This window comes from Hemiscyllium ocellatum, chromosome 13 (genome assembly GCF_020745735.1).
Source record: "Hemiscyllium ocellatum isolate sHemOce1 chromosome 13, sHemOce1.pat.X.cur, whole genome shotgun sequence".
Lineage (NCBI taxonomy): Eukaryota > Metazoa > Chordata > Chondrichthyes > Orectolobiformes > Hemiscylliidae > Hemiscyllium > Hemiscyllium ocellatum.
This window is the reverse complement of record NC_083413.1, coordinates 76731075-76758646: the sequence shown is the minus strand read 5'-3', so window position 1 is coordinate 76758646 and position 27572 is coordinate 76731075. Positions and strand designations below refer to the sequence as shown.

Here is a 27572-nt window from a genome sequence, read left to right as displayed (position 1 = left end):
AAGTCACTCCTGGCTTATTCTGTTTAATATCTGGCCTGGCCTATTCAAAGACACCTAAAAGTTGACTTCTAGTCATAAATTTCCCATTTGTTTTACTTATCACACTTCCCCAAGGAAAATCACTGGCTAGCATCATAAAGTTGCCTGCTAGTTTCCCTTTATGTTACCAGTAGAACATTTCTCACTGTGCATGCAACCTATCTCAACAAGACAGTGTTAACTAAGAAATACCATGTGCTGGCTGCAAAATTCAACTTATAAACAAATTTGTTTGACTTCCACATTTTCCCTTCTATATGACTTGCTTTGTTCGGTCATTTCAAAAAACTCACTTTCGAACATTTCACTAAAAAAATGCAGATTTTATGTTAATTGACTTCCATTCCCAGGAGTATACTGCTAAAAGAGTTAAGGAGATCATGTTTTCTGAAATCAAGGAATCCATTCTAACATCCCGATCACAAACTTTCTCTTTGAACCCCTGAGTCACGAGTGTAATTTTAACGTTACATGTCCCATTAGGGAGTGTCTTTTTCCGTGCATATCTATCTGTGTGATAAAGGCTAACTGTCCTCCATCTGGTACCTCAATGGTTATACCAAATTCTTTTCAGCTATCCAACTCCTTTTGCTTGACACACATCATCAACACATCTCCCAGTCTGCTTATAGTCACAAAACATCTCAATTACGAGGGGCTCTATTTCTCACAGTAGTCCCAGCCTGTTCATGGTTCACATTCTTGTCAAGCTATGGCTTCTACTTGCCTCTTCGCTCTTATTCTGGATTAGTGCTACAAGACCTCCCCTTACTATGCTTAAAATTCCTTTTGCAAGTTCATTTCCCTAGGGATATCATCACTTTAAGGTCCACTTTCAGAATACATATTGCACTTTCTGGCTTTCCATATCTTCAAGTCATATTACCAATCCATGGATCTTACTTCATTTTGCACATTTAGCCAATGTTTGCATTTGCCAATGGTTTTTCCTGCTCTCCATATAATCCCGCAATTCACTGATCCCCTTTGACATATATGTGACTCGTGTCAACTTTCAGTAGTTACGACAAATAACTTAGTTCTGCACTTCTGCTGCACTTATTCATATTTAGCCAGTTCTTCATTTGTCATAATCTAGTACTCAGAATTGTCCAAAGCATGTGCTGTAATATGCATGGTGCTCCCATCATTTTACAACATTGTTCAGAATCTCTAAGTGTGTAATGAGCACCTCTGAAATGTGTTTGAAGCATGGTTCTCTCTGAAAATCAAACTCCATTTAATAGGAGAGATGATCCACTTCAACAGATTAGCATGTCCCAACAATTTAAAAGTAAGCGCGGTATTAAGAAGCTCCAAAACACAACTTCTTCAATAGTCTGGTATAGAGTCATAGAGATGTACAGCACGGAAACAGACCCTTCGGTCCAACCCGTCCATGCCGACCAGAAATCCCAACCCAATCTAGTCCCACCTGCCACCATCCAGCCCATATCCCTCCAAACCCTTCCGCTGCATATACCCATCCAAATGCCTCTTAAATGTTGCAATTGTACCAGCCTCCAACACTTCCTCTGGCAGCTCATTCCATACACATACCACCCTCTGCATGAAAAAGTTGCCCCTTAGGTCTCTTTTATATCTTTCCCCTCTCACCCTAAACCTATGCCCTCTAGTTCTGGACTCCCCGACCCCAGGGAAAAGACTTTGTCTATTTATCCTATCCATGTCCCTCATAATTTTGTAAACCTCTATAAGGCCACCCCTCAGCCTTCGACACTCCAGGGAAAACAGCCCCAGCCTATTTAGACTCTCCCTGTAGCTCAGATCTTCCAACCCTGGCAACATCCTTGTAAATCCTTTCTGAACCCTTTCAAGATTTATAACATCATTCTGATAGGAAGGAGACCAGAATTGCACACAATATTCCAACAGTGGCCTAACCAATGTCCTGGACAGCCGCAACATGACCTCCCAACTCCTGTGCTCAATACTCTGACCAATAAAGGAAAGCATACCTAACGCCTTCTGCACTATCCTATCTACCTGCAACTCCACTTTCAAGGAGCTATGAACCTGCACTCCAAGGTCTCTTTGTTCAGCAACACTCCCGAGGACCTTACCATTAAGTGTATAAGTCCTGCTAAGATTTGCTTTCCCAAAATGCGGCACCTCGCATTTATCTGAATTAAACTCCATCTGCCACTTCTCAGCCTATTAGTCAAGATCTTGTTGTAATGTAAGATAGCCCTCTTCGCTGTCCATTACATCTCCAATTTTGGTGTCATCTGCAAACTTACTAACTGTACTTCTTATGCTCGCATCCAAATCATTTATGTAAATGACAAAAAGTAGAGGACCCAGCACCGATCCTTGTGGCATTCCACTGGTCACAGGCCTCCAGTCTGAAAAACAACCCTCCACCACCACCCTCTGTCTTCTACCTTTGAGCCAGTTCTGTGTCCAAATGGCTAGCTCTCCCTGTATTCCATGAGATCTAACCTTGCTAATCAGTCTCCCATGGGGAACCTTGCCAAATGCCTTACTGAAGTCCATATAGATCACATCTACCACTCTGCCCTCATCAATCCTCTTTGTTACTACTTCAAAAAACTCAATCAAGTTTGTGAGACATGATTTCCCATGCACAAAGCCATGTTGACTATCCTAAATCAGTCCTTGCCTTTCCAAATACATGTACATCCTGTCCCTCAGGATTCCCTCCAACAACTTGTCCACCACCGAAGTCAGGCTCACTAGTCTATAGTTCCCTGGCTTGTCCTTACATAGAACATAGAACATAGAAAAATACAATGCAGTACAGGCCCTACGGCCCTCGAAGTTGCGCTGATCCAAGCCCACCTAACCTACACTAGCTCACTATCCTCCATATGCCTATCCAATGCCCGTTTAAATGCACATAAAGAGGGAGAGTCCACCACTGTTACTGGTAGGGCATTCCATGAACTCACGACTCGCTGAGTAAAGAATCTACCCCTAACATCAATCCTATACCTACCACCCCCTAATTTAAAGCTATGCCCTCTCGTAATATCTGACTCCATACGTGGAAAAAGGTTCTCATGGTCAACCCTATCTAAACCCCTAATCATCTTGTACACCTCTATCAAGTCACCCCTAAACCTTCTTTTCTCCAATGAAAACAGCCCCAAGTGCCTCAGCCTTTCCTCATACGATCTTCCTACCATACCAGGCAACATCCTGGTAAACCTCCTCTGCACCCGTTCCAGTGCCTCCACATCCTTCCTATAGTATGGCAACCAAAACTGCACACAATACTCCAGATGCGGCCGCACCAGAGTCTTATACAACTGCAACATGACCTCAGGACTCCGGAACTCAATTCCTCTATCAATAAAAGCCAGTACACCATATGCCTTCTTCACAGCACTATTTACCTGGGTGGCAACTTTCAGAGATCTGTGTACATGGACACCAAGATCCCTCTGCTCATCCACACTACCAAGTATCCGACCATTAGCCCAGTACTGCATCTTCTTGTTACTCTTACCAAAGTGAATCACTTCACACTTAGCTACATTGAACTCTATTTGCCACCTTTCTGCCCAGCTCTGCAACTTATCTATATCCGGCTGTAACCTGCCACATCCTTCCTCACTGTCAACAACTCCACCAACTTTCGTATCATCCGCAAACTTGCTCACCCAACCTTCTAGCCCCTCCTCCAGGTCATTTATAAAAATGACAAAGAGCAATGATCCCAAAACAGATCCTTGTGGAACACTGCTAGCAACTGCACTCCAAGATGAACCTTTACCATCAACTACTACCCTCTGTCTTCTTCCAGCCAGCCAATTCCTAATCCAAACCTCCAACTCCCCCTCAATGCCATACCTCCGTATTTTTTGCAGTAGCCTACCATGGGGAATCTTATCAAACGCCTTACTAAAATCCATATACACCACATCTACCGCTTTACCCTCATCCACCTCCATAGTCACCTTCTCAAAGAATTCTATAAGGTTTGTGAGGCACGACCTGCCCTTCACAAAACCATGCTGACTATCCTTGATCACATTATTCCTATCCAGATGTTCATAAATCCTATCCCTTACAATTCTCTCTAAGACTTTGCCCACAACAGAGGTAAGACTCACCGGCCTATAGTTACTAGGGTTATCCCTACTCCCCTTCTTGAACAAGGGAACCACATTTACTATCCTCCAGTCTTCTGGCACTATTCCTGTAGACAACAAGGACATAAAAATCAAGGCCAATGGCTCTGCAATCTCCTCTCTTGCTTCCCAGAGAATCCTAGGATAAATGCCATCAGGCCCAGGGGACTTATCTATTTTCACCCTTTCCAGAATTTCCAACACCTCTTCCCTACAAACCTCAAAGCCATCCATTCTAATTAATTGTGACTCAGCAATCACATCAGCAACAATGTCCTGTTCCTGAGTGAATACTGACAAAAAGTATTCATTCAGTGTCTCCCCAATTTCTTCAGCCTCCACATGCAACTTCCCACTACTATCCTTGACTATTCCTACCCTAGTCATTCTTTTATTCCTGACATACCTATAGAAAGCCTTTGGGTTTTCCCTAATCCTACCTACCAAGGACTTTTCATGTCCCCTCCTTGCTGCTCTTAGCTCTCTCTTTAGATCCTTCCTGGCTACCTTATAACTCTCAATCGCCCCAATTGAACCTTCACGCCTCATCTTTACGTAGGCCGCCCTCTTCCCTTTAACAAGGGATTCCAATTCCTTACTAAACCACGGCTCCCTCACACGACCCTTTCCTCCCTGCCTGACAGGTACATACTTATCAAGGACACTCAATAGCTGCTCCTTGAACAAGCTCCACATATCGATTGTGCCCTTCCCTTGAAGCCTAATTTTCCAAGCCACGCATCCCTAAGTCATGCCTCACCGCATCATAATTTCCCTGCCCCCAGCTATAACTCTTGCCCTGCAGTGCACACTTATCCCTCTCCATCACTAGAGTAAAAGTCACCAAATTGTGGTCACTGTCCCCAAAGTGCTCACCTACCTCCAATTCTAACACCTGGCCTGGTTCGTTACCCAGAACCAAATCCAGTATGGCCTCACCTCTTGTTGGCCTGTCCACATATTGTGTCAGGAAACCCTCCTGCACACATTGGACAAAAACCAACCCATCTAACTCGAGCTATAGCTTTCCCAGTCAATATCTGGGAAGTTAAAGTCCCCCATAACAACCACCCTATTACTTTCACTCTTCTCCTGAATCATCCTTGCAATCCTTTCTTCTACGTCTCAAGGACTATTAGGAGGCCTGTAGAAAACTGCTAACAGGGTGACCTCAACTTTCCTATTTCTAAGCTCAGCCCAAACTACCTCAGATGGCGAGTCTTCATCCATCGTCCTTTCCACCGCTGAAATACTATCTTTGACAAGCAATGCCACACCTCCCCCTCTTTTACCCCCACCTCTGACCCTACTAAAACATTCAAATCCTGGAACTTCAACAGCCAATCCTGTCCCTGTTCTACCCATGTCTCCGTAATAGCCATAACATCGAACTCCCAGGTACCAACCCACGCTGCAAGTTCACCTACCTTATTTCGTATACTTCTCGCATTGAAGTATACACACTTCAAGCCACCTTCCTGTTTACAGGCGCCCTCCTTCGATATTAATGCCATGTTCCTAACCTCCCTACACTCCAGGTCCAGCACCCTAAAGCTACAGTCCAGTTTCCCATGCCCCTGCAGAATTAATTTAAACCCCCCAAAGAGCACTAGCAAACCTCCCCCCACGGATACTGGTGCCCCTCAGGTTCAGGTGTAGACCATCCTGTTTATAGAGGTCCCACCTTCCCCAGGAAGAACCCCAGTTATCCAGAAACCGGAATCCCTCCCTCCTGCACCATTCCTGTAGCTACGCATTTAACTGCTCTCTCTCCCTATTCCTCGACTCTCTATCACATGGCATGGGTAACAAACCAGAGACAACAACTCTGTTTGTTTTAACTTTGAGCTTCCAACCTACCTCTCTGAAAGTCTGCCTAACATCCTCATCCCTCTTCCTACCTATGTCATTGGTGCCAATGTGGACCACAACTTCGGGCTGCTCCCCCTCCCCCTTAAGGACCCGGAAAACACGATCAGAGACATCACGTACCCTTGCACCTGGGAGGCAACATACCAAATGTGAGTCTCTCTCGCGCCCACAAAACCGCCTATCTGTGCCCCTAACTATCGAGTCTCCAATAACTATTGCTCTGCTCTTCTCCACCCTTCCCTTCTGAGCAACGGGGATAGGCTCCGTGCCAGAGGCCTGAACCCCATCGCTTACCCCTGGTAAGTCGTCCCCCCCACAAGTATCCAAAACGGTATACTTGTTCTTGAGGGGAACGGCCGCAGGGGGTCCCTGCACTGGCTGCTTCCTCCCAGTCCCCCTCACTGTCACCCGTCTGTCTGCAATCTTTGGAGTTACTACTTCCCTAAAGCTCCGATCTATTACCCCCTCTGCCTCTCGAATGATCCTAAGTTCATCCAACTCCAGCTCCAGTTCCCTAACACCCTTCTTAAACAGTGGCACCATGTTTGCCAACCTCCAGTCTTCTGGCACTTCACCTGTGACTATTAATGATAGAAATATCTCAGCAAGAGGCCCAGCAATCACTTCTCTAGCTTCCCACAGAGTTCTCGGGTACACCTGATCAGGTCCTGGGGATTTATCCACCTTTAACCATTTCAAGACATCCAGCACTTGCTCCTCTGTAATCTGGACATTTTGCAAGATGTCACCATCTATTTCCCTACAGTCTATATCTTCCATATCCTTTTCCACAGTAAATACTGATGCAAAATATTCATTTAGTATCTCTCCCATTTTCTGTGGCTCCATACAAAGGCCGCCTTGCTGATCTTTGAGGGGCCCTATTCTCTCCCTAGTTACCTTCTGTCCTTAATATATTTATAAAAACCCTTTGGATTCTCCTTAATTCTATTGCCAAAGCTATCTCATATCCCCGTTTTGCCCTCTTTATTTCCCTCTTAAGTATACTCCTATTTTCTTTATACTCTAAGGATTCACTTGATCTATCCTGTCTGTACCTGACATATGCTTCCTTCTTTTTCTTAACCAAACCCTCAATGTCTTTAGTCATCCAGCAATCCCTATACCTACCAGCCTTTCCTTTCACCCTGACAGGAATATACTTTCTCTGGATTCTTGCTATCTCATTTCTGAAGGCTTCCCATTTTCCAGCCATCCCTTTACCTGTGAACATCTTCCCCCAATCAGCTTTCGAAAGTTCTTGCCTAATATCGTCAAAATTGGCATTTCTCCAATTTAGAACTTCAACTTTTAGATCTGGTCTATCCTTTTCCATCACTATTTTAAAACAAATAGAATTATGGTCGCTGGCCCCAAAGTGCTCCCCCACTGACACCTCAGTCACCTGCCCTGCCTTATTTCCCAAGAGTAGGTCAAGGTATGCACCTTATCTAATAGGTACATCCACATACTGAATCAGAAAATTGTCTTGTACACACTTAAGAAATTTCTCTCCATCTAAACCTTTAACATTATGGCAGTCCCAGTTGATGTTTGGAAAGTTAAAATCCCCTACCATAACCACCCTATTATTCTCATAGATAACTGAGATCTCCTTTCAAATTTGTTTCTCAATTTCCCTCTGACTATTAGGAGGTCTATAATACAATCCCAATAAGGTGATCATTTCTTTCTTATTTCTCAGCTCCACCCAAATAACTTCCCTGGATGTATTTCCAGGAATATCCTCCCTTAGCACAGCTGTGATGCTATCCCTTATTAAAAATGCCACTCCCCCTCCTTTCTTGCCTCCCTTTCTATCCTTCCTGTAGCATTTGTATCCTGGACCATTCAGCTGCCAGTCCTGCCCATCCCTGAGCCATGTTTCTGTAATTGCTATGATATTCCCAGTCCCATGTTCCTATCCATGTCCTGAGTTCATCTGCCTTCTCTTGCATTGAAATAAATGCAGTTTAATTTATTCGTCCTACCTTGTCCCTGCCTGCCCTGACTGTTTAACTCACGTCTGTTCTCAGCTGTACCCGTCGGAAATATCAGCTGGCTTTCTAAATTTGACTGTATTGCATTAATTGCTCAAGAATCCAGAAACATGGGAGGTTTGACAACCTGTTAATACTTATAGTCAAAATTGGTAAAAAAGATTTCTTTAATGCATTAAAGAAATCTTTTTTACCAATTTTGACTATAAGTATTAACAGGTTGTCAAACCTTCCATGTTTCTGGATTCTTGAGCAATTAATGCAATACAGTCAAGATAAAGTGTGCCCATGCTATACTGTGCACAAGTGCATAATACTTTGAAGATTACATCACAGGTAGACAGGTTGGTTAAAAAGGTGTTTAGCAGGCTTGCCTTCATTGCTCAGACCTTTGGCTATAACAATTGGGAAGTTATGCCGAAGTTGTACAGGACATTATTGAGGCCTCTTCTAGAATACTGTGTCTAGTTGTAGTTGCCCATTTATAGGAAGGATGTTACTGAACTAGAGGGGGTTCAGAAGAGATTTACCAAGACGTTGCTGGGATTGGAAGGATTGAGTCATAAAGAAAAGCTGGATAGGTTGGGGCTTTTTTCTCATTGGAGCGTAGGAGGTTGAGAGTGGATAAAGTGTGGAGCTGGAGAAAGCACAGCAGGTCAAGCAGCATCAGAGGAACAAGGGAGTCAATATTTCAGGTCAGAACCTTTCATCAGGGGAAGGCGGCTGAGAAATAAATAAAGGGAGGTGGATGTGGCTGGGGGCAAGGTTGGTAGGATGGCAATTGGTAGATGCAGGTAGGATGTGATTGTGATTGATCAGTGGGAAAGGTGGAACGGATAGGTGGGTAGGAAGATACACAGGTTAGGTCAGATCAACGGGGCACGTTGGACAGGGATGGCTAAACCTGGCATGAGGTGAGGAGATTTTGAAGCTGGTGAATTCTATGTTGAGGCCCTATGGTTGGAGGTTGAGAAGTGACCTGATAGAAATTTATAAATCATGAGAGGTATAGATAGGGTTTATGGTGGGTGTCTTTCCCCTGGACCAGGGAATTTCAAAACTGAGGGGCATATTTTAAAGTGAGAGGAGAGAGACTTCAATTCGACATGAGGGGGAAATATTTTATAGAGAGGGTGGTTCAGGTGCAGAATGAACTTCTTAAGGCAGTGGTGGAGGTGAGCACAGTTACAACATTAAACAGACACTCAGATAAGTACATGAATAGGAAAGGTTTGGAGGGATATGAGCCAAGAGTAGGTGGGTGAGACCAGTTTAGTTTGGGATAATGATCAGCATGGACTGGTTCGACTGAAGGGTCTGTTTCTATGCTGTATGACTCTTTTACTCTCTCTGACTCTAAGTGGAGCAGGTGAAGAGAGGATGTGATCTGATGCTGAAGAGCTGTCTACCAAGAAGGAAGATGAGGACACACAATGTGCGGAGCACCACTTTCAGCACAACAGAGCACTGTACCATTAGGGACAACAACCAGTCTGATATGATTAAAAATTCAATATAAAACAAAAATCTTTCTTCCAGCACCTTTCGGTTCATACCAGACTCAAAATATTAACTCTGTTTCTCTCTCCACAGAGGCTGCCAGACCTGTTGAGTATCTCCAGCATTCTCTGTGTTTTTTTTCAAATTTCCAGCATCTGCAGTATTGTGTTTTTATCTGAATAGAGGATGTTGAAGAAAAGCAGCAGACCTGAGGATTGGGGACAGCTTAGATATGAGCAAAGGAAGACAATGGGATCACCGAAGAGGGGGGGAAATAGAGTACAAGAAATACAGGAACATACAAAATAATCGCAAAAGGTTTGACAGGTATGCAAGGAAAAAATGATTAGTGAAACAAATGCAGGCCCCTTACATTCAGAAGAAGTTATGATGGGGGACAAAAATGTGGCAGACCAACTGAATACATACTTGGTTCTGTCTTCACAAAGGACAACACGAATAATGTCACAAAATATTGGGTAACACAAGTTGATAAATCCCCATGACTTGACAATCTCCATCCCAGAGTGCTTAAGGAAGTGACCCTAGAAATAATGGATGCATTGGTGGTCATCTTCTAAGATTCTACTGATGCTGGGACAGTTCCTATGAATTGGAGAGTTGCGAAAGCAAGCCCACTATTTAGAAAAAGGGAGAGAGAAAATGGAATTATAGACTGTTTAGTCTGATGCCTGGAGTAGGGAAAATGCTAGAGTTCACTATTAAAGAGAGTTTTCACTATAAAAGATTTCATAGCAGAGCACTTGTGAGCAGGGTTCAGACAGAGTCCCTCCTGATGAAGGGCTTTTGCCCGAAACGTCGATTTTACTGCTCTTCGGATGCTGCCTGAACTGCTGTGCTTTTCCAGCACCACTCTAGTCTAGACTTTAGAGAGAGTCGGCAGAGATTTACCAAAAGGACAATCCCACTGGAGTTTTATTGAGGATGTAGCGAGTGGAGTTGATAAGGGACAGCCAGTGGATGTGGCTTACTTGGATTTTCAGAATGATTTTGATAAGGTCCCTCATAAGAGATTAGTATGTAAAGGTAAAGTGCATGGAATTTGGGGCAGTGTACTTATATGGATACAGAACTGATTGGCAGGCAGGAACAAAGTGTAGGAATGAATGTTTTTTTCTTCCAAGTAGCAGGGTGACTAATGAGATACCACAGGGATCAGTGCTAGGACCCAGTTATTCACAATACATATGAATGATTTAGACGAGGGACTCCATGTAATATCACCAAGATTGTAAATGACTCAAGCTAGGCAGGAGGATGAGCTGTGAGGAGGATGGGGTGGCACGGTGGCACAGTGGTTAGCACTGCTGCCTCACAGCACCTGAGACCCGGGTTCAATTCCCGACTCGGGCGACTGACTGTGTGGAGTTTGCACATTCTCCCCGTGTCTGCGTGGGTTTCCTCCGGGTGCTCCGGTTTCCTCCCACAGTCCAAAGATGTGCGGGTCAGGTGAATTGGCCATGCTAAATTGCCCGTAGTGTTAGGTAAGGGGTAAATGTAGGGGTATGGGTGGGTTGCACTTCGGCGGGTCGGTGTGGACTTGTTGGGCCGAAGGGCCTGTTTCCACACTGTAAGTAATCTAATCTAATCTAATCTAAAAAGGATGTGTTGAGCTGGTGAACAAATGCATGGTAGGTGCAGTGCAGTGTGGATAAATGCAAGGTTATCCACACTGAATGGTAATAAGTTAAAAAAGGAGGTGCAATGAGACCAAGGTGGCCTCGAACACCAGTCGCTGCAATTAAGTTTGCAGATGCTACAGGTGGTGAAGAAGGCAACTGATATGTTGGCTTTCATAGTGAGTGGATTTGAGTACAGGAGCAGGGATGTCTTGCTGCAATTGTACAGGACCTTGGTGAGACCACATCTGAAGTATTATGCAGTTTTCACCTCCTTATCTGAAGAAGGATGTTCTGACTATTGAGGCAGTGCCACAAAGTTCATTAAGACTGACTCCTGGGATGGCAGCACTGAGATCTGTAGAGAAACTGGATTGGTCAGGACTATATTCACCGGAGTTCAGAAGCAGTGTGGTGGAGGGGGGGGAGAAATCTCATAGAAACTTATAAAATTCTGCAGGACTGGACAGGGGGGTCAACGCAGGAAGGATGTTCCTGGTGGCCCAGAAATTCAGAACCAATTTAACAGTACGGGGTACGCCATTTTGAGATAAGGAGGAATTTCTTCACGCAGAGAATGGTGAGTCTGTGGAATTCTCTGCCACAGAAAGCAATTGAGGCAAAAACACTGAATGCTTTCAAGAAGGAGATAGACACAGTTCTTAGGGCTAAAAGAATCAAAGAGTATGGGGTGAAAGCAGGAACAGGTTACTGAGTTGGATGATCAATCATGACCATATTGGATGGCAGAACAGGCTTGAAGGGCCAAATGGCCTATTCCTGCTCATATTTTCGATGATTCTATGACTGCCAGTTCCAGTGGATCTGAGCTGGGTGCAACGATCACTCATTGACTGTCAATTCACCGCTGCTCGAAAGAACATGCTTGCATTAAGGAGCAACTGCAGCTGTTAGCCTCTTTCCTCATGTCTGCAGTGGCAAGTAGTTCTGCTTATTGTGAGAGGGCAGAGAGGACTAGTGGGTCACCATTGAGGTGCAGAGTAAAGGTAATAAGGTGCGTTTCGGAGAGTAGTATGAGAAACCTCACTGGGGCTCACAGAAAGAGACCGTCCATGAATCTGCCATTTAGCCGAACTCCTAGTGAACTGCAAATGATGAATTGGCCCATTGTTTGAAACAATCCCTCTCACCAAATTTTCTCTCTTAAAAACTCACACTATGGTCCAAAAATTACATGTTGTGATTAGAGGAAGTTCTGATTAAGCTGCAAGTGCTGTAATCAAACCCCATCTTCAGTACTGGACACAGGCGTGACAATGATTAATCATGCACTGAAGGCAGAAGATACAGAATGACATGGTGATAACAGTGGGATTCGTTTTTTTCAAAGTTCTCACAAACTGTCACTACAAGCCTGGACCTCATGGGCTGGATAGCCTCCACCTGTGGTGGAAATGTCTTTGATACTTCAAACCTTTAGTGTGATGAGCAATTTTTCCTTGACTGACTTTAAACTGGAAAGGTCACTCCAGTGTGATCATCAATGTCTCAGCGTGAAGTATAAGAAATGGAAAGAAAATTTGAAAATGCCCTCAAAATAACAGTGATTCTGATGATGTCAGCATTACTTAGGTGAAAATGCCACAGCAACTTCAGGAGAAATTTGATGCCCAATTAAATGTGGAAATCATGAATTTGTGGTCCGAGATGCAGCACTCTGCTGTTACCTTCATGAAAATGGCATCAGACTATTTCAATCCCCATGGAAACCCATTGAGTGGCAATGAAGTTTCTATTTCTGCGCATTAAATATAAGTGTACTCACTGCAGAAAGTTACACCAGTGTCATTCCATTACTAATTATCCTTTCTATAATATGATGACTAACAGTTAACCACTTTGGTATTGAAAATGAACCACACAAGTTTAGTGCCATAGCCATTTGTGATTCAATCACTAAATGGAAAGTTGTTTTTAAATGTCCCTTTTTTCTTTCTCTGTTAATCCAATCTTTCTTTTCCTATTTATTTTTCCATGCCACATTTGTCATCAATTTCAGTCACTTTAATCTACACTGTTTTCTCTGTGCTCTGTTAAATTCAGAATAATTCAGCGTGATTGGTTAAACGGGCAGAACTTGGTCACTCAGGTCCCCTGCAGTTTGCATGACGGACTTTCAGCAACTTGTGGGGCCAACCCGCAACAACAGTAAGCAGGGAGGTGAGTTCGACCTAACAGCACCGCTTGTTAATTGGCAAAGCACAGAAAATCTTGGGCCATTGTGTGGCGATACCTTCCACAAGGCTTAGTGGAATATAGGGGAAATGTCAACTCCAAAGGGACTGCCTTCAGTGAGCTTGAGCAGAATCACTTTCAGTCTAAGTCAGTATTAATGCAACAGCTTTGACAGACCTGCCAAATCTCACTCAACCGTCCGTGGGTTTGTTTGGCTACAAAACAAAATATACACAGTTCTGAATTTTAGTGGGTTTCCTGTCTGTTTCACTGATCACTGTTCTCTGGCTTATCAAGTATAACACTGAGGCAGTTGGATTCTACCCTTGCAAGTGGTTATTGCGCAACAACAATCTTATTCGAGAACTACATGTTATATAGGCTTTACCACAGAATACCATAGAGTCCCTACAGGGTAGAAACAGGCCAATCGGCCCATCAATTCCATACAGACCCTCTGAAGAGCATCCCACCCAGACCCATCCCCTTACCCAATAACCTTACACTTCCCATGACCAATGCACCCAACCTATACAGCCCTGGACACCAAGGGCAATTCAGCATGGCCAATTCACCTAGCTTTGTTCCTCGGAAAGGTGCTTTAATAAGATTGCACAGGACTCACTCCCAGAACCAAGTAACAAAGGGTTAGAATGTCATGGAATCCAAACTAGCATGAATCAACCATACACACAGGGTTAGGGAGTCATGGGATCCATAATAACGTCTGTAAACTAATGCAATAGGGATATGGAGCAATGAGGTTAAAGATCACTCTGACAGAATTGAGGTACTTGTCATATAGGGAACCAAAAGACCATGAGAACCTTTTTCCACGTATGGAGTCAGATATTACGAGAAGGCATAGCTTTAAATTAAGGGGTGGTAGGTATAGGACAGATGTTAGGGGTAGATTCTTTACTCAGCGAGTCGTGAGTTCATGGAATGCCCTACCAGTAACAATGATGGACTCTCCCTCTTTATGGGCATTTAAACGGGCATTGGATAGGCATATGGAGGATAGTGAGCTAGTATAGGTTAGGTGGGCTTGGATCAGCGCAACATCGAGGGCTGAAGGGCCTGTACTGCACTGTATTTTTCTATGTTCTATGTTCTATGTTCTAAAACCCATTGAGTGGCATGGAAGCTCAGTGGTTAGTACTGCTGCCTCATAACGCCAAGGATCAAGGTACGATCCCAGTCTTGGGTGACTGTCTGTGTGGAGTTTACACATTCTCCCTGCGTCTGTACTAGTTTCCTTGAAGTGCTCAGCTTTCATCCCATAGCCCAAAGTTACACAAGTTAGGTGGATTGGTCATGTTAAATTGCCCACAGTGTCCAAGCTAGGTGGATGAGCCATGGGAATGGAAGGTTACAGGGATTGGATAGGGGGGTGGGGCTAGGTGGGATGCTCTTCAGAGGGTCAGTGTTGGCTCGTTGGGCCGAATGGTGTGCTTCCATGCTGTAGGGATTCTATGAAGAAGAAGCATGAACCACAATGTAGAATCTGCTGCATCTGCTTGTTTCGTGGCATCTTCTATTCTGAGAGTACAGCATTCAACAAATAAAAAGGGGCAAATACATTCAGAGTGCAAAATGATGAATGGATGAAAATTCCAGAGAGGGAAGAGAGAGACATTAAATGCTATACCTTTCCTATTTAACTCAGGCCAGATGGAAACACCAATAAAGCGTGTGAATGGTACACACTAATCTCATTCTAATTAGAACAGAGCTCCAGTATAGCCAGTATGTTCATTTTCAAATATTACTGGGATTTTTGAACTATTTTTTGGGAGGAAAACGACCATCTTTCTTGATCCAATACCCTAAATATCGTTTAGTTCTTCAGTCTTTTTCTTTCACTGTGGCTCCATATTGACCAATGTTTTGAGTCACCTTGATAAGCACAATGCCAAAAGGGCAAGCAATATCTGCAATCATGAGGTGACCATAGGGCAGGAAGGGTCTGAGTGATCAGTAGAAGCAGATGGACAATTAGCTATTTGGGACAAAGGAGCAATCTCAGCACATCCAGAGGAAAAGCAGTCAGAATTTAGATCGCACTCTTATTTTAAAAATCCCTTTGAAGTTTAGAATAGATGCACTTCCACTACAACTTGGATAGGGACAGGTCCAGGCCATGAACCACAAACGTAGTTTTACAAGCACTGCAAGAGGGAATCACATTCACTTCAACAGCATGCTAACTTGCAACTGGATCTCCACCCAGGGTTTATTTGCCAGAACATTCCTACCTTGGAAAGCCTCCCCATTCTTCTCAATCCTGTATTTCAGCTCGTAGCTCAGGAAATGGATGCTCTGCAGGACCTCTCTCCGAACAACTGCTTGATACTTCTCTTCCATCCTCTTTGTGCAGCAAGTCGGCCCGTCGTGTGTGCAGATCTGTAGATCCTCAACTTTTAACAAGAAGAGAAGCCGTGTCAGTACAGTCAGTTCTTTTTTAACGCGATGGTCGCGTTCTTGTGCAACCCCGTGTTATGGATAATTCGCGCTTTAGAAACACCACTTCAGGTGTTGGCAATGTCATCACGTTACAGCTAACATCCGTTTTAAAAGTTTGTGCTTTAGAAACAGTGCCCCCCAATTTGTTGATCACATTACAGCGAATTCGCATTGACAAAACGTGGGCTATAGCAGAACAACCTGTACGAGAGATTGGCTCAGGCAGAGTAGTGAAAGTGAAAGGAACTCCATTAATTAAGCCTGTGGCTAATTGGGATTTCTGAAGTGGATCATTGAATTTCTTAATTAGCAACTTAATAAGAGGAGTAATAATTGACACTGTGCCTTGGCTGGTCATTTCAACATTTATATTCATACAGCATACATCTGTGAACTATTACCACTGCTTAAAGTGATAAGATAGTGGGACAGAAAGCAGTGAATGTGTTTTTATTCTCTGATTGAAGTGAGAAGGTAGTTTCAACAAATAGAGAAACATAAACAAAAAAGGGCTTGCATTGATATAACATTTTTCATGACCACTGAACATTTCAATACTCCTTTTTGCTGAGGAAGTACTCAGAAAGTGTAGTTGTAACATTGGGAATGCTATAGACTTTGCAAACATAAATATCAAAAATATTTACCAGTGTTATGACGTTTTTACTGATAATTTCACACAAGATAAAATGGGATTGATATCAGCATCTCAGTAGCTAGTCAGTCACAGCCACTGGAAAACACAGTCTCCACATTGCAATGATGTGGAGGTGCTGGTGTTGGACTGGGGTGGACAAAGTTAAAAATCACACAACACCAGGTTATAGTCCAACAGGTTTATTCAGAAGTAAGAGCTTTCGGAGCGCTGCTCCTTCATCAGGTAGCTGTGGAGCAGAAACATAAGACAGAATTTATAACAAAAGATTACAGTGTCATGCAACTGAAATGATATATTGAACAACTTGTTCAATAGATTAACAATAGATTGTTGTTAAGTTTTTCATCTTTTAGAATGGGTTGCAGGTTTCGGTTCAATAATATGTAAATCCTAGAACTTTTAAGTCACATTCTAGAGATAACTTAAGGTTTTATTAAAAAAAAGTGACATGTCAGCTCAGATAATGCATTAAAGGTGTGAGGTTAGAGTCTGACTCAAGATTGGGATACAGACAGACTTTAACCTTACGCCCTTAATGCACTTCCTGGGCTGAGATGTCACTTTTTTTTATAAAAACCTTAAGTTATCCTCAGAATGTGATTTAAAAGAAGTTCTGGGATTTGCATATTAATGAACCAAAACCTGCAACTCATTCTAAAAGATGAAAGACTAAACAACAATCTAGATTTGTTCAATATATCATTTCAGTTGTATGACACTGTAATCTTTTGCTATAAATTCTATGTCGTATGGGCCTGCTCCACAGCTACCTGATGGAGCAGCAGCATTCTGAAAGCTAGTGTTTCCAAATAAATCTGTTGGACTATAACCTGGTCTTGTGTGATTTTTAACTTTGTCCACATAGCAATTGAGGGAACCCCATGTCTTCGTTTTGGCTACTGGTGTGGATTCTTGCTGGGCTAAGGTTTCACAGACAACAAACATATTCAACATCTGACCTCCGATGTGGGAAAACTAGCCAGGCACATGAATCTTCTTCCACGGAGGTCAGGTGGTGAATGTGGCAGGCTAATCATTCATGAAGGGAGCTAAGAGACTCAGGATTCTAGATGTAGGTTTGTTCATTGAGCTGGAAGGTTCATTTTCAGATGTTTCATTACCATACTAGGTAACATCTTCAGTGAGCCTCCGGATGAAGCACTGCTGATGATTCCTGCTTTCTTTGGGTTTCTTTGGGTTGGTGATGTCATTTCCTATGGTGATGTCATTTCCTGTTCTTTTTCTCAGGAGGTGGTAAATCTGTTTGTTGATAGAGTTTCAGTTGGAATGCCATGCTTCTAGGAATTCTCCTGCATGTCTCTGCTTGTCCTAGGGTGAATATGTTGTCCCAGTCAAAGTAGTGTCCTTCCTCATCTGTATGTAAGGATACGAGTGAGAGAATCATGTCTTTTTGTGGCTAGTTAATGTTCATGTATCCTGCTGGCTAGTTTTCAGCCTGTTTGTCCAATATAGTGTTTGTTACAATCCTTGCACAGTATTTTGTAAATGACATTAGTTTTACTTGTTGTCTGTATAGGGTCTTTCAAGTTCATTAGCTGCTGTTTTAGTGTGTGGGTGGAGTCGTGGGTTATCATGATGTCAAGGGGTCATTTCCGAGATGTCTTTGATGTAGGGGAGAGTGGCTAGGGTTTCTGGATTTGTGTTGTCTGCTTGTTTGGGTTTGTTGCTGAGAAAGCTGCGGACTGTGTTCATTAGTACCCATTCTTCATGAATACACTGTATAGATGATTTTCCTCTGCTCTGCCCAGTTCCTCTGTGCTGCAGTGTGAGGTGACTCATTGAAATAATGTTCTGATGCAGCTTCGTTTGTGGATGTTGGGGTGACTGTTTCTGTAGCTCAATATTTGGCCCATGTGTGTTGTTTTCCTGAAGACGCAGGTTTGAAGTTCCCCATTGGCTGTTTGCTCTACTGTGTCATCTAGGAATGGCAGCTTGTTGTTGTTTACCTCCTCTTTAGTGAATTTATGCCAGTAAGGGTATTATTGATGGACTTGAAAGTTTCCTCTAATTTGTTTCGTTTAGTGATGAACAGGAAATGACATCACCACAGGAAATGACATCACCAACCCAAAGAAACCCAAACATATAAATAGAAAGCAGGAATCATCGGCAGTGTTTCGTCTGGAGGCTCACTGAAGATGTTACCTAGTATGGTGACAAAATGTCTGAAAATGAACCTTCCAGTTCAGCATGCAAACCTACATCCAGAACCTCAACCTGAGCTACAAATCTTCTCAAAACTCATTAGGCTCACGGGTGTCCGTAGAGAAACCTTATAGATCTTTATATAATCATGAGAGGTGTAGATTTGGTGAATGGCAGTGTCTCTTCCTTATGGTGGGAGATTTCAAGACTGGGAGCATGTCTTTGAGGTGAGAGGAGAAAGATTTTAAAAAGACATGGGAAGCAAAGTTATTACTCAGAGAGTGTTTCGTGGGTCGAATGAACTTCCAAGAAAGTGGTGGATGTGGGTACAGTTACTATGTTTAAAAGACATTTGGATGAGTTCATTGACAGGATGCAGAGATGGGCCAAGAGGTGGCAGATGGAGTTCAACCTGGATAAATGCGAGGTGATGTATTTTGGAAGGTCGAATTTGAACGCTGAGTACAGGATTAAGGATAGGATTCTTGGCAGTGTAGAGGATCAGAGGGATCTTGGTGTGCAGGTACATAGATCCCTTAAAATGGCCATCCAAGTGGACAGGGCTATTAAGAAAGCATATGGTGTTTTGGCTTTCACTAACAGGGGGATTGAGTTTAAGAGTCATGAGATTTTGTTGCAGCTCTATAAAACTTTGGTTAGACCGCACTTGGAATACTGCGTCCAGTTCTAGTTGCCCTATTATAGGAAAGATGTGGATGCTTTGGAGAGGGTTCAGAGGAGGTTTACCAGGATGCTGCCTGGACTGGAGGGCTTATCTCATGAAGAGAGGTTGACTGATCTCGGACTTTTTTCATTGGAGAAAAGGAGGAGGAGAGGGGACCTAATTGAGGTATACAAGATAATGAGAGGCATATATAGAGTCAATAGCCAGAGACTATTTCCCAGGGCAGAAATGGCTAACACAAGGGGTCATAGATTTAAGCTGGTTGGAGGAAAGTATAGAGGGGATGTCAGAGACGGGTTCTTTACACATAGAGTTGTGAGAGCATGGGATGCGTTGCCAGCAGCAGTTGTGGAAGTAAGGTCACTGGGGACATTTAAGAGTCTACTGGACATGCATATGGTCACAGAAACCTGAGGGTGCATACATGAGGATCAATGGTCGGCACAACATCATGGGCTGAAGGGCCTGTTCTGTGCTGTACTGTTCTATGTTAAGAAATGTTTGGAGGGATATGGGCCAAGTGCAGGCTAGTTTAGTTTGGGATTATGGTCGGCATGGACTGATTGGACTGGGGGGTCTATTTCCATGCTGTATGTCTCAGGAGTCACTGAACCCAAGTGCATCAGTCATTTAAATATGAGTAGACACAAGATCAAAAAGGCTAATGAAATGTTGGCCTTTATCTCAAAGAGGAGAAAGTGAGGACTGCAGATGCTGGAGATCAGAGCTGAAAATGTGTTGCTGGAAAAGCGCAGCAGGTCAGGCAGCATCTAAAGAACAGGGGAATTCTTCAGGAAGGGCTTATGCCGGAAACGTCGATTCTCCTGCTCTTTGGATGCTGCCTGACCTGCTGCGCTTTTCCAGCAACACATTTTCAGCTTTATCTCAAAGAGACTGGAATACCAGGGAGAGAATGCAATGCTTCAGTTGTGCAGAACTATGCTGTTCCCACAGGTGTATTGTCTTCAAATTTGAACATCACAATGGCCTTGGAAGGAGGAGCACAAAATTTATCAAACTTGCACCACGCTTAAGAGGATTAAATATGGTTTTTGGTCCCTGGCCACAGATGACTGCAGCATGATACAACAGCTTTAAGGTGCTTAAATCCTAAAGATCCCTACAAGTTATACACAGAAAAACTGCCATCAGAAGGTAGAAATTCAGAACAAAGGTGTAATGCAAAATTAGAATATCGATTATGAGGGAATTCGCAAAGCAAGTGTAAATCTAAAACTTGTGACCACAAGCATTGTGAGTTCTATGTCAACTAGAAATTTTGAAGCTAAAGATTGGTAACTTTTTGTTAATTAGGATGAAAAGGAGTAAAGAAATCATAGAATTCTTATAGTGTGGAAAGAGACCATTCAGCCCACCAAGTCTGCACTGACCCTGCAAAAGGCATTCCACTCTCTCCATCCAGTGCCTGAAATCACCATGGCTAATCCACCCACAGCACGCACCATGGAGCAATTTAGCACGGCCAATCCACCTAACCAAAGCATCTTTGGATTGAGGGAGGAAACCAGAATGCCTGGAGGAAATCCATGCAAACACAGGGAAAATATGCAAACTCTATCCAGACAGCAGACACAGGGAAAATGTACAACCTCCACCCAGACAGTCACCCAAGGCTAGAACTCAACCTGGGTTCCTGCCACTGTGAGATAGTAGTGTTAACCACTGAGCGACCGTATCACTCTCGGATAGAGTCAGGAATCACATCACACCAGGTTACAACAGATGTATTGGAAATCAAGCCTTTGGAGCATTGCTCCTTTACTTCACCTGATGAAACAGCTGCCCGCTGAAAGTTTTCAAATACATCTGTTGGATTTTAACCTGGTGTCGTGTGACTTTTCACTTTGTCCAGCCCAGTCCAACACCAGCACCTCCACATCACACCCTAGGACAGTAAAAAGTTCATAGTTACAGTCAATAGATGTGAAACTCTGATGACTGAACATACTCATGCAAATGTGTACTGATTTGATTGGATATTATGTACAAGTTTGAATATGATTGGAGAACATAGTAATTGAACGAACTTGGGATGTAAGGTAAGATGAACACTTTTGGATAAAGATAAGAGAGTGTAAATATGCAGCCTTTTAATTGGAAAACCATTATCTTTAAAAGGGTCTTAACCCATTGTTAAGTGACAAACTGCAGAGTTGTGTGCTATCCTTGATAGGTACACTTGCCATGCATGGCTGAATAAGTACCTAGACAAAGAAATCTAAGACTTGTTTCATCTTTAAGGGATCAAAGGGTTAAAAATGTTCTCTTGAAGTAGGGGTATTAAGGGACAGGAAATAAAGGATAGCTAATTGAATGCCGTTTTCCCACATTATTCTCCTCATTTGAGGAAATCCTTAAAACCTACCTCTTCAAAGCCTTTGCTAATAACACAAATGTACTGATCTGTGGGAAAATTAAGGGTTCTTTATTGAGGAGTGACAGGATCCAGGTATAAGCTGCTATTCAATCCTGCTTCTACTACTATATCATATGTCTTCAGTTCTTGTGATTATATATATATCAAACTATTCACATATTCAACAGTATCCTTACCAATATGTAAAACTACACACTTAAGGAACATTTAAATTAACATTTAGTCATTAGTCTGAATATCTCTATGCAGTTTGGTCAAATGTTTGATCATTGTACCTGTGTTTTCCTATGTGATTGGTGTCAATATAAATGTGCTATGTTGTTGTTATTAGTATCTTTCATAATAACAACCATTCTTCCCTGCTCAGAATCTGCAACTTGATAGATTCTAAAGGCCTTCAACAGAATAGCCATTCCTCACAGAAGGAAGAAGATTGTTGAGGAAGCCATTTGGAAGAGAGAATGAGAATATATTCAATTAAAGAGGAAACATCTGAAAAAATATTATTTTTTTAAATTTCTAAAATATACTTATTTATAAAGATATCAATCACTCAGGCAGTTCAGTTCTGTACAGTGGCACATGAAGAACCAAACAAACATTTGACTCTGAAGGAGAAAATGAGGACTGCAGATGCTGGAGATCAGAGTTGAGAATGTGATGCTGGAGATCCTGTTCTTCAGATGCTGCCTGACCGGCTGTGCTTTTCCACCACCACACTCTCAACAAACTTTTGATTCTATCTGGCAAACAAACCCAAAGCACCTCTTGCTTGCACAAGTCTATATTTACAGATTTGAGGCACCAGGAGGGTCCGATAACTGAATGGAGCCCCCAAATAACGTCAGCAAATTATTGGTAGCTGTGTGAATTATACAGAATTTGTCAGGGGATGCTAGGCACAAACAGTACGTTGAACTAGTAACTTTGAGCAAAAGCTTCCTATTGTGGTGCATTTTCCAGGACTTACTTCCAACATGTTTCAGACCAAAAACAATGGGGTTAGAAGTGGCTTAAAAGCAGATGAAAATGTTCTCAGATGGTCTTGCAAAAGGGCAGCATTTGGATGCAAAATATAAAAGTTGGATCTTTGAGAGAAGGGGAGTACACCAAAGGCCTAGAGTGCTGCAGCAGCCATTGTAGTGCTTCACTGGCCACAACCGGAAAGAAATGAGTGGAATTGGCTGAGTGTGGTCCCACCCCAGCTATGGAGGTGTAGAGGGAATGGTCTGGTCAACCATGTTAATGGCTGCAAACAGGTTGAGAAAGAATTGGCACGGTCAAGATTCTGAGTCTGATAGAGAGTTGCTCAGTGCTGAAGCAACGCCAGAAAACCGATTGAAGTTTTGGGAACGGGGTGGGCAAATTTACGTAGTGAAAGCAGATTCCAGCAGATTGAAGAGTAAAATAGTATTGGTGATAGCCTGAATTGGTAATAGTAAGAATGAAAGGGTCTAAAACCGGGGCTTGAGTGAGCAAGCGTTGACAAAACGTTTTGAAGGAGAGAGGGATGGCATTTGAGAAGGGAGAACGATAATGCTATCAACTGAGGGGTGATAGCAGAAAGCAAATTTGAGGGGTGTTGGTCAATAGGTGTACAAGGTGGGTCTGAAGAGACTAAATCAATTTGCAAGCGCAGGGCTAGGGAGCAGAATTGTCAGGCGATGTTTGACTTGGAAAGGGAGGGAAACAACCAAAGCTGCTAAGTGAATGGTCTCAGTGTAAGTACTACGAAAGTCTGTGAGATTCTCACATTGTTGTTAAGTTCGAAGGAGGAAAGACAGACGGAAAGGAATGCACTGACACAATGCGGTAACAACCTTCCCCTGCTCTCCTGGAGCACAGCACTGCACACAGATCTCCCACATCATTTTTGGAAAGCCAGTGAACTGTGCATTCTGTGATGGCAATCAGCACAACTTCGTTGGAAGGACTTTGCAAAAGTGACTCGCTAAAGAGAGTTGGCACTTTCTCAAGTTGGCAAAACAAGTTACAAAAGCAGTAGACTTAAGTAATCAGTTACACTGTGATCTCCACAAAACTCCATCAAAGTGCCAAATCAAATCTGGGTGGATTTGACATTTGCCCCAGGTAACTGAAGACTCTCAATTAAGGTCCTTTTCAGAAGGACGCCAAATACTCTCAGGCTGAGGAGCTGTTATATTTTGGCTGCTTTCCAAGAAACATGACCATAGTTTATATAAACCTACACAAGGCTCACAATTGCAGCTTGCAGGTTGCCAAATTGGGGCCAAAACAAATCCACAAGTCCAGTTCTCACTCACCGTCCACCTTTTTGCAATTTTTTCTCTGCTAATTCCAAAGCCCTATGTCCAATTATCATTTTGTCTTGATGCCATGTCATAAACAGACTTGCTCTAATGCCATCTCCCCCACCCTCTCAAACCCCTTCCTGACTCTCACTACTGAACTATTCTTCCAGTTGGTTATGGCCATTCTGGTTTTGGTCAGAAGCCGAAGAATTGAGAGATCTCCAATTGTCAACTGGCTACTGGGACACCAGCAGCATGAACATCAATCCATTGATTGTTCCTCCAATGTGTCAGTATATAACGAGACAATAAACCTCTCGTATTGAGAAATTAGTGGTGCTAAAACTTGTGACAAGAAACCAAACAATAAAGTGTCAATCACCATGTTTGAGAACACAGTCAGGTGTGCATGGGATCGATCCAATGCTTCCATCCATCTACAGTCAATAGAGGCATACAGCACAGGAACAGACCCTTTGGCCTAACCAGTCCATACTGACCATATTCCCAAACTTAACTAATCCCACCTGCCTGCACTTGGCCCATATCCCCCCAAACATTGCCTATTCATGAACTTATCCAAATGTCCTTTAAATGTTGTAATTGTACCTGCATCCACCACTTCCTCTGGAAGTTTATTCCATATACTTCCATGCTCTGTGTAAAAAAAAAAATCCCTTGTATCTTTTCAAAATCTTCTCACCTTAAAAATATGTCCCCTAGTCTTGAAATCCCCAATGACTCCCCAAAATCCATTGCAATCAGTTATACAAATCGAGACTTGGTCTGAAGTCCCACATGAGGTGACATCAATTTCAACTGCAAACTGGTCTCCTGTCTTTTTTGGTGGACAGTCATCCAAAGTGACGGGAGAATAGATCATCATCATTAATACCACAACAGAGAATCTAAAGAATGGAGCCCTTTTCACTTTCTTGACTCTGAGAAGAATTCAGCAGCAGTTATGCAGCATTTCATTTTGCACGCAGCAAGGTCCTGGAAAAGTCAATGCGATCACTTATTTTTGGCTGATTGGCTGAGAGATAAATTAATTTGAATGAATACTCCCATCTCTTCTTCAACAGAATGTTATAGGACCTTTGAAGTCTATCTGAGAGGGTTAAATACCTCTTCTGAAAAGTGCCATCTGCAATAGCATGCACTTCCCGAGTACGAGCCCTGCAGTGCCAGCCTAGATTACTTACTTGAGTTTCAGAATAGGTTTAAACTGACAATCTTCTGAGTCAGGGCAAGAGCACTACCAACAAGCCTTGGTTCATGCAAATTTCCAACTGTGGCCCAATCAATGTCTTGTATATATTTGAAGTAGCTCCCTCACTTCGAAATTAAGCCAATGAGTCCAGTAGGCTTCAGTGTCGAAATGCTGGCAATGTTTTTGATGCCAGCTCAATTTGAGCGGCACGGTGGCACAGTGGTTAGCACTGCTGCCTCACAGTGCCTGAGACCCGGGTTCAATTCCCGCCTCAGGCGACTGACTGTGTGGAGTTTGCACGTTCTCCCCGTGTCTGCGTGGGTTTCCTCCGGGTGCTCCGGTTTCCTCCCACAGTCCAAAGATGTGCGGGTCAGGTGAATTGGCTATGCTAAATTGCCCGTAGTGTTAGGTAAGGGGTAAATGTAGGGGTATGGGTGGGTTGCGCTTCGGCGGGTCGGTGTGGACTTGGGCCGAAGAGCCTGTTTCCACACTGTAAGTAATCTAATCTAATCAATTCCTATATAGAGTCATAGAGACAATACAGCATAGAAAAAGGCCCTTCGGTTCATCCAGTTCATGCCGAACATAATTCCAAACTAAACTAGTCCATATCCCTCCAAACAGTTCTTATTTATGTAATTATCTAAATGACTTGTAAGTATTGTAACTGTACCTGCATCTACCACTGCCTCTGGAAGGTCCATCCACACACAAACCACCCTCTGTGTAAAGGAATTGCCTCTCATGTCTTTTTAAAAATCTCTCTCCTCTCGCCTTAGAAGTATGTCCCCTCATCTTGAAATCCCCCACTCAAGGGAAAAGACACATGCCAGCCACCTTATCTATACCCCCTCATCACCTTACAAGCCTCTATAACGTCACCTCTAAACCTCCGACTCTACAGTGAAAAAGTCCCAGCCAATCCAGCCTCTCCCCATAACTCCATCTCGCCATTCCTGACAACATCCTAATAAACCACTTCTGAACCTTCTCTAGCAAATGCATTGTATTTTTAAGAGAGCGAGCTAGACACAAAGAATGAGGCCATTTGATGAGTGCTACCCTTGCTTATGTGGCTACTCTGCACACATTAGACTGAACAGTAGGCTATTTGACCATGAGTGCATCACAAAGTCATGTCTAACCCTCAACCAAAACATACAAATCCACACATTGTAATGCAAAACAGCAACTCTGTACTGATTCCTTCCACAAAGCAGATGCTTAAGGCAAGTGCAGGAAGTCAATAGCTAATTTTATCCCAATTGGAGACCATTCGATCTCCATGACTGAGCATGACAACAAGTGGCTCCTTTATTGCATAAAGCCTCTGTGGCTTGATGCACGGATCAATAGGTGGGGCTCAATTACATCTTGTATAACAGGGGAAAGCTATCGTAACTAAAAATGCAACACTTGGATACCAAATGGGAACTGTTAGCATGATCTGACTTGCGGTACATAATGGCTTTAAGACCTAAGTGTCACCCCGTATTTTCTCCACTCCCCCTACACCCCCATTCTACAACTAAACTTCCACCAAATGAACTTTTTGACCAGACTATGCAGGCAAGAGGATTAGAGGCAACAGGAATGTTTACATTCAGAAATCACACAAAGAACCAGTCTGTTTAGGAACTGGGAAAGACTCGCTGTGCCATGAAGGATCAGATTAACAGGAAAAGCTATTGGCTTTTTAAACAACATTCTCCCAGCAAGACAGCAGGAGCTGTAATAGAGCTGAGCCCGTGTAAGGGAATATCTGATCAGGGAATACAAATTGAGAAAGAGAAGCAGGATGGCAAATTCCTCGTGTTGCACTCTTGCTGGTTAAGGGCACGTCCTTTTTAAACAGTCAAACTCCAGTTGATGAATCTGACAATCAAAGTGACTAAAGGAGAACATCCACCGACCCTGTCTAGGAGCTGCACAGCAGGGGTCAACTTTGGGGAAGAATTTACTCGAGGAATATTGAACTAACAACAACATGCAGGCTGAGAGAAATCAAGGAGCAATGCAATCTGCCAGCTTTTAAAGTCAACAGAACCTACAGGATATTTGGCGGCAAATGGAATGGCCCAGCAGTGATGCACCCCACGGTGGAATTTCCTGTTGACGGACACTGCCCCAGACTCTCACATGTTGAGTGGGTGAGGTGCCAAAAGAAGAACAGCTGTGAATCACGCTGGAGGCTTGTGGAATATCTGTGTTCGATTCTGGTCTCCCTCTTATCGGAAGGATGATGTGAAACTTGAAAGGGTGCAGAAAAGATTTACAAGGATGTCGCCAGGATTGGATGGTTTGAGGTACAGGGAGAGGCTGAATAGGCTGTGGATGTTTTCTCTGGA

General features: G+C 43.1%; 1 protein-coding gene across 2 annotated transcripts in view; it reads right to left on the bottom strand.

Moving 5' to 3' along the window:
* gpc5b (glypican 5b) overlaps positions 1–27572 on the bottom strand; it is a 593135-nt gene that overhangs the window by 497389 nt on the left and 68174 nt on the right. For both annotated transcript variants that reach the window (XM_060834330.1, XM_060834331.1), the window contains exon 2: positions 15624–15785. In XM_060834330.1, the coding sequence (XP_060690313.1) occupies positions 15624–15785 (162 nt within the window). The remainder of the gene's footprint in view (positions 1–15623; positions 15786–27572) is intronic.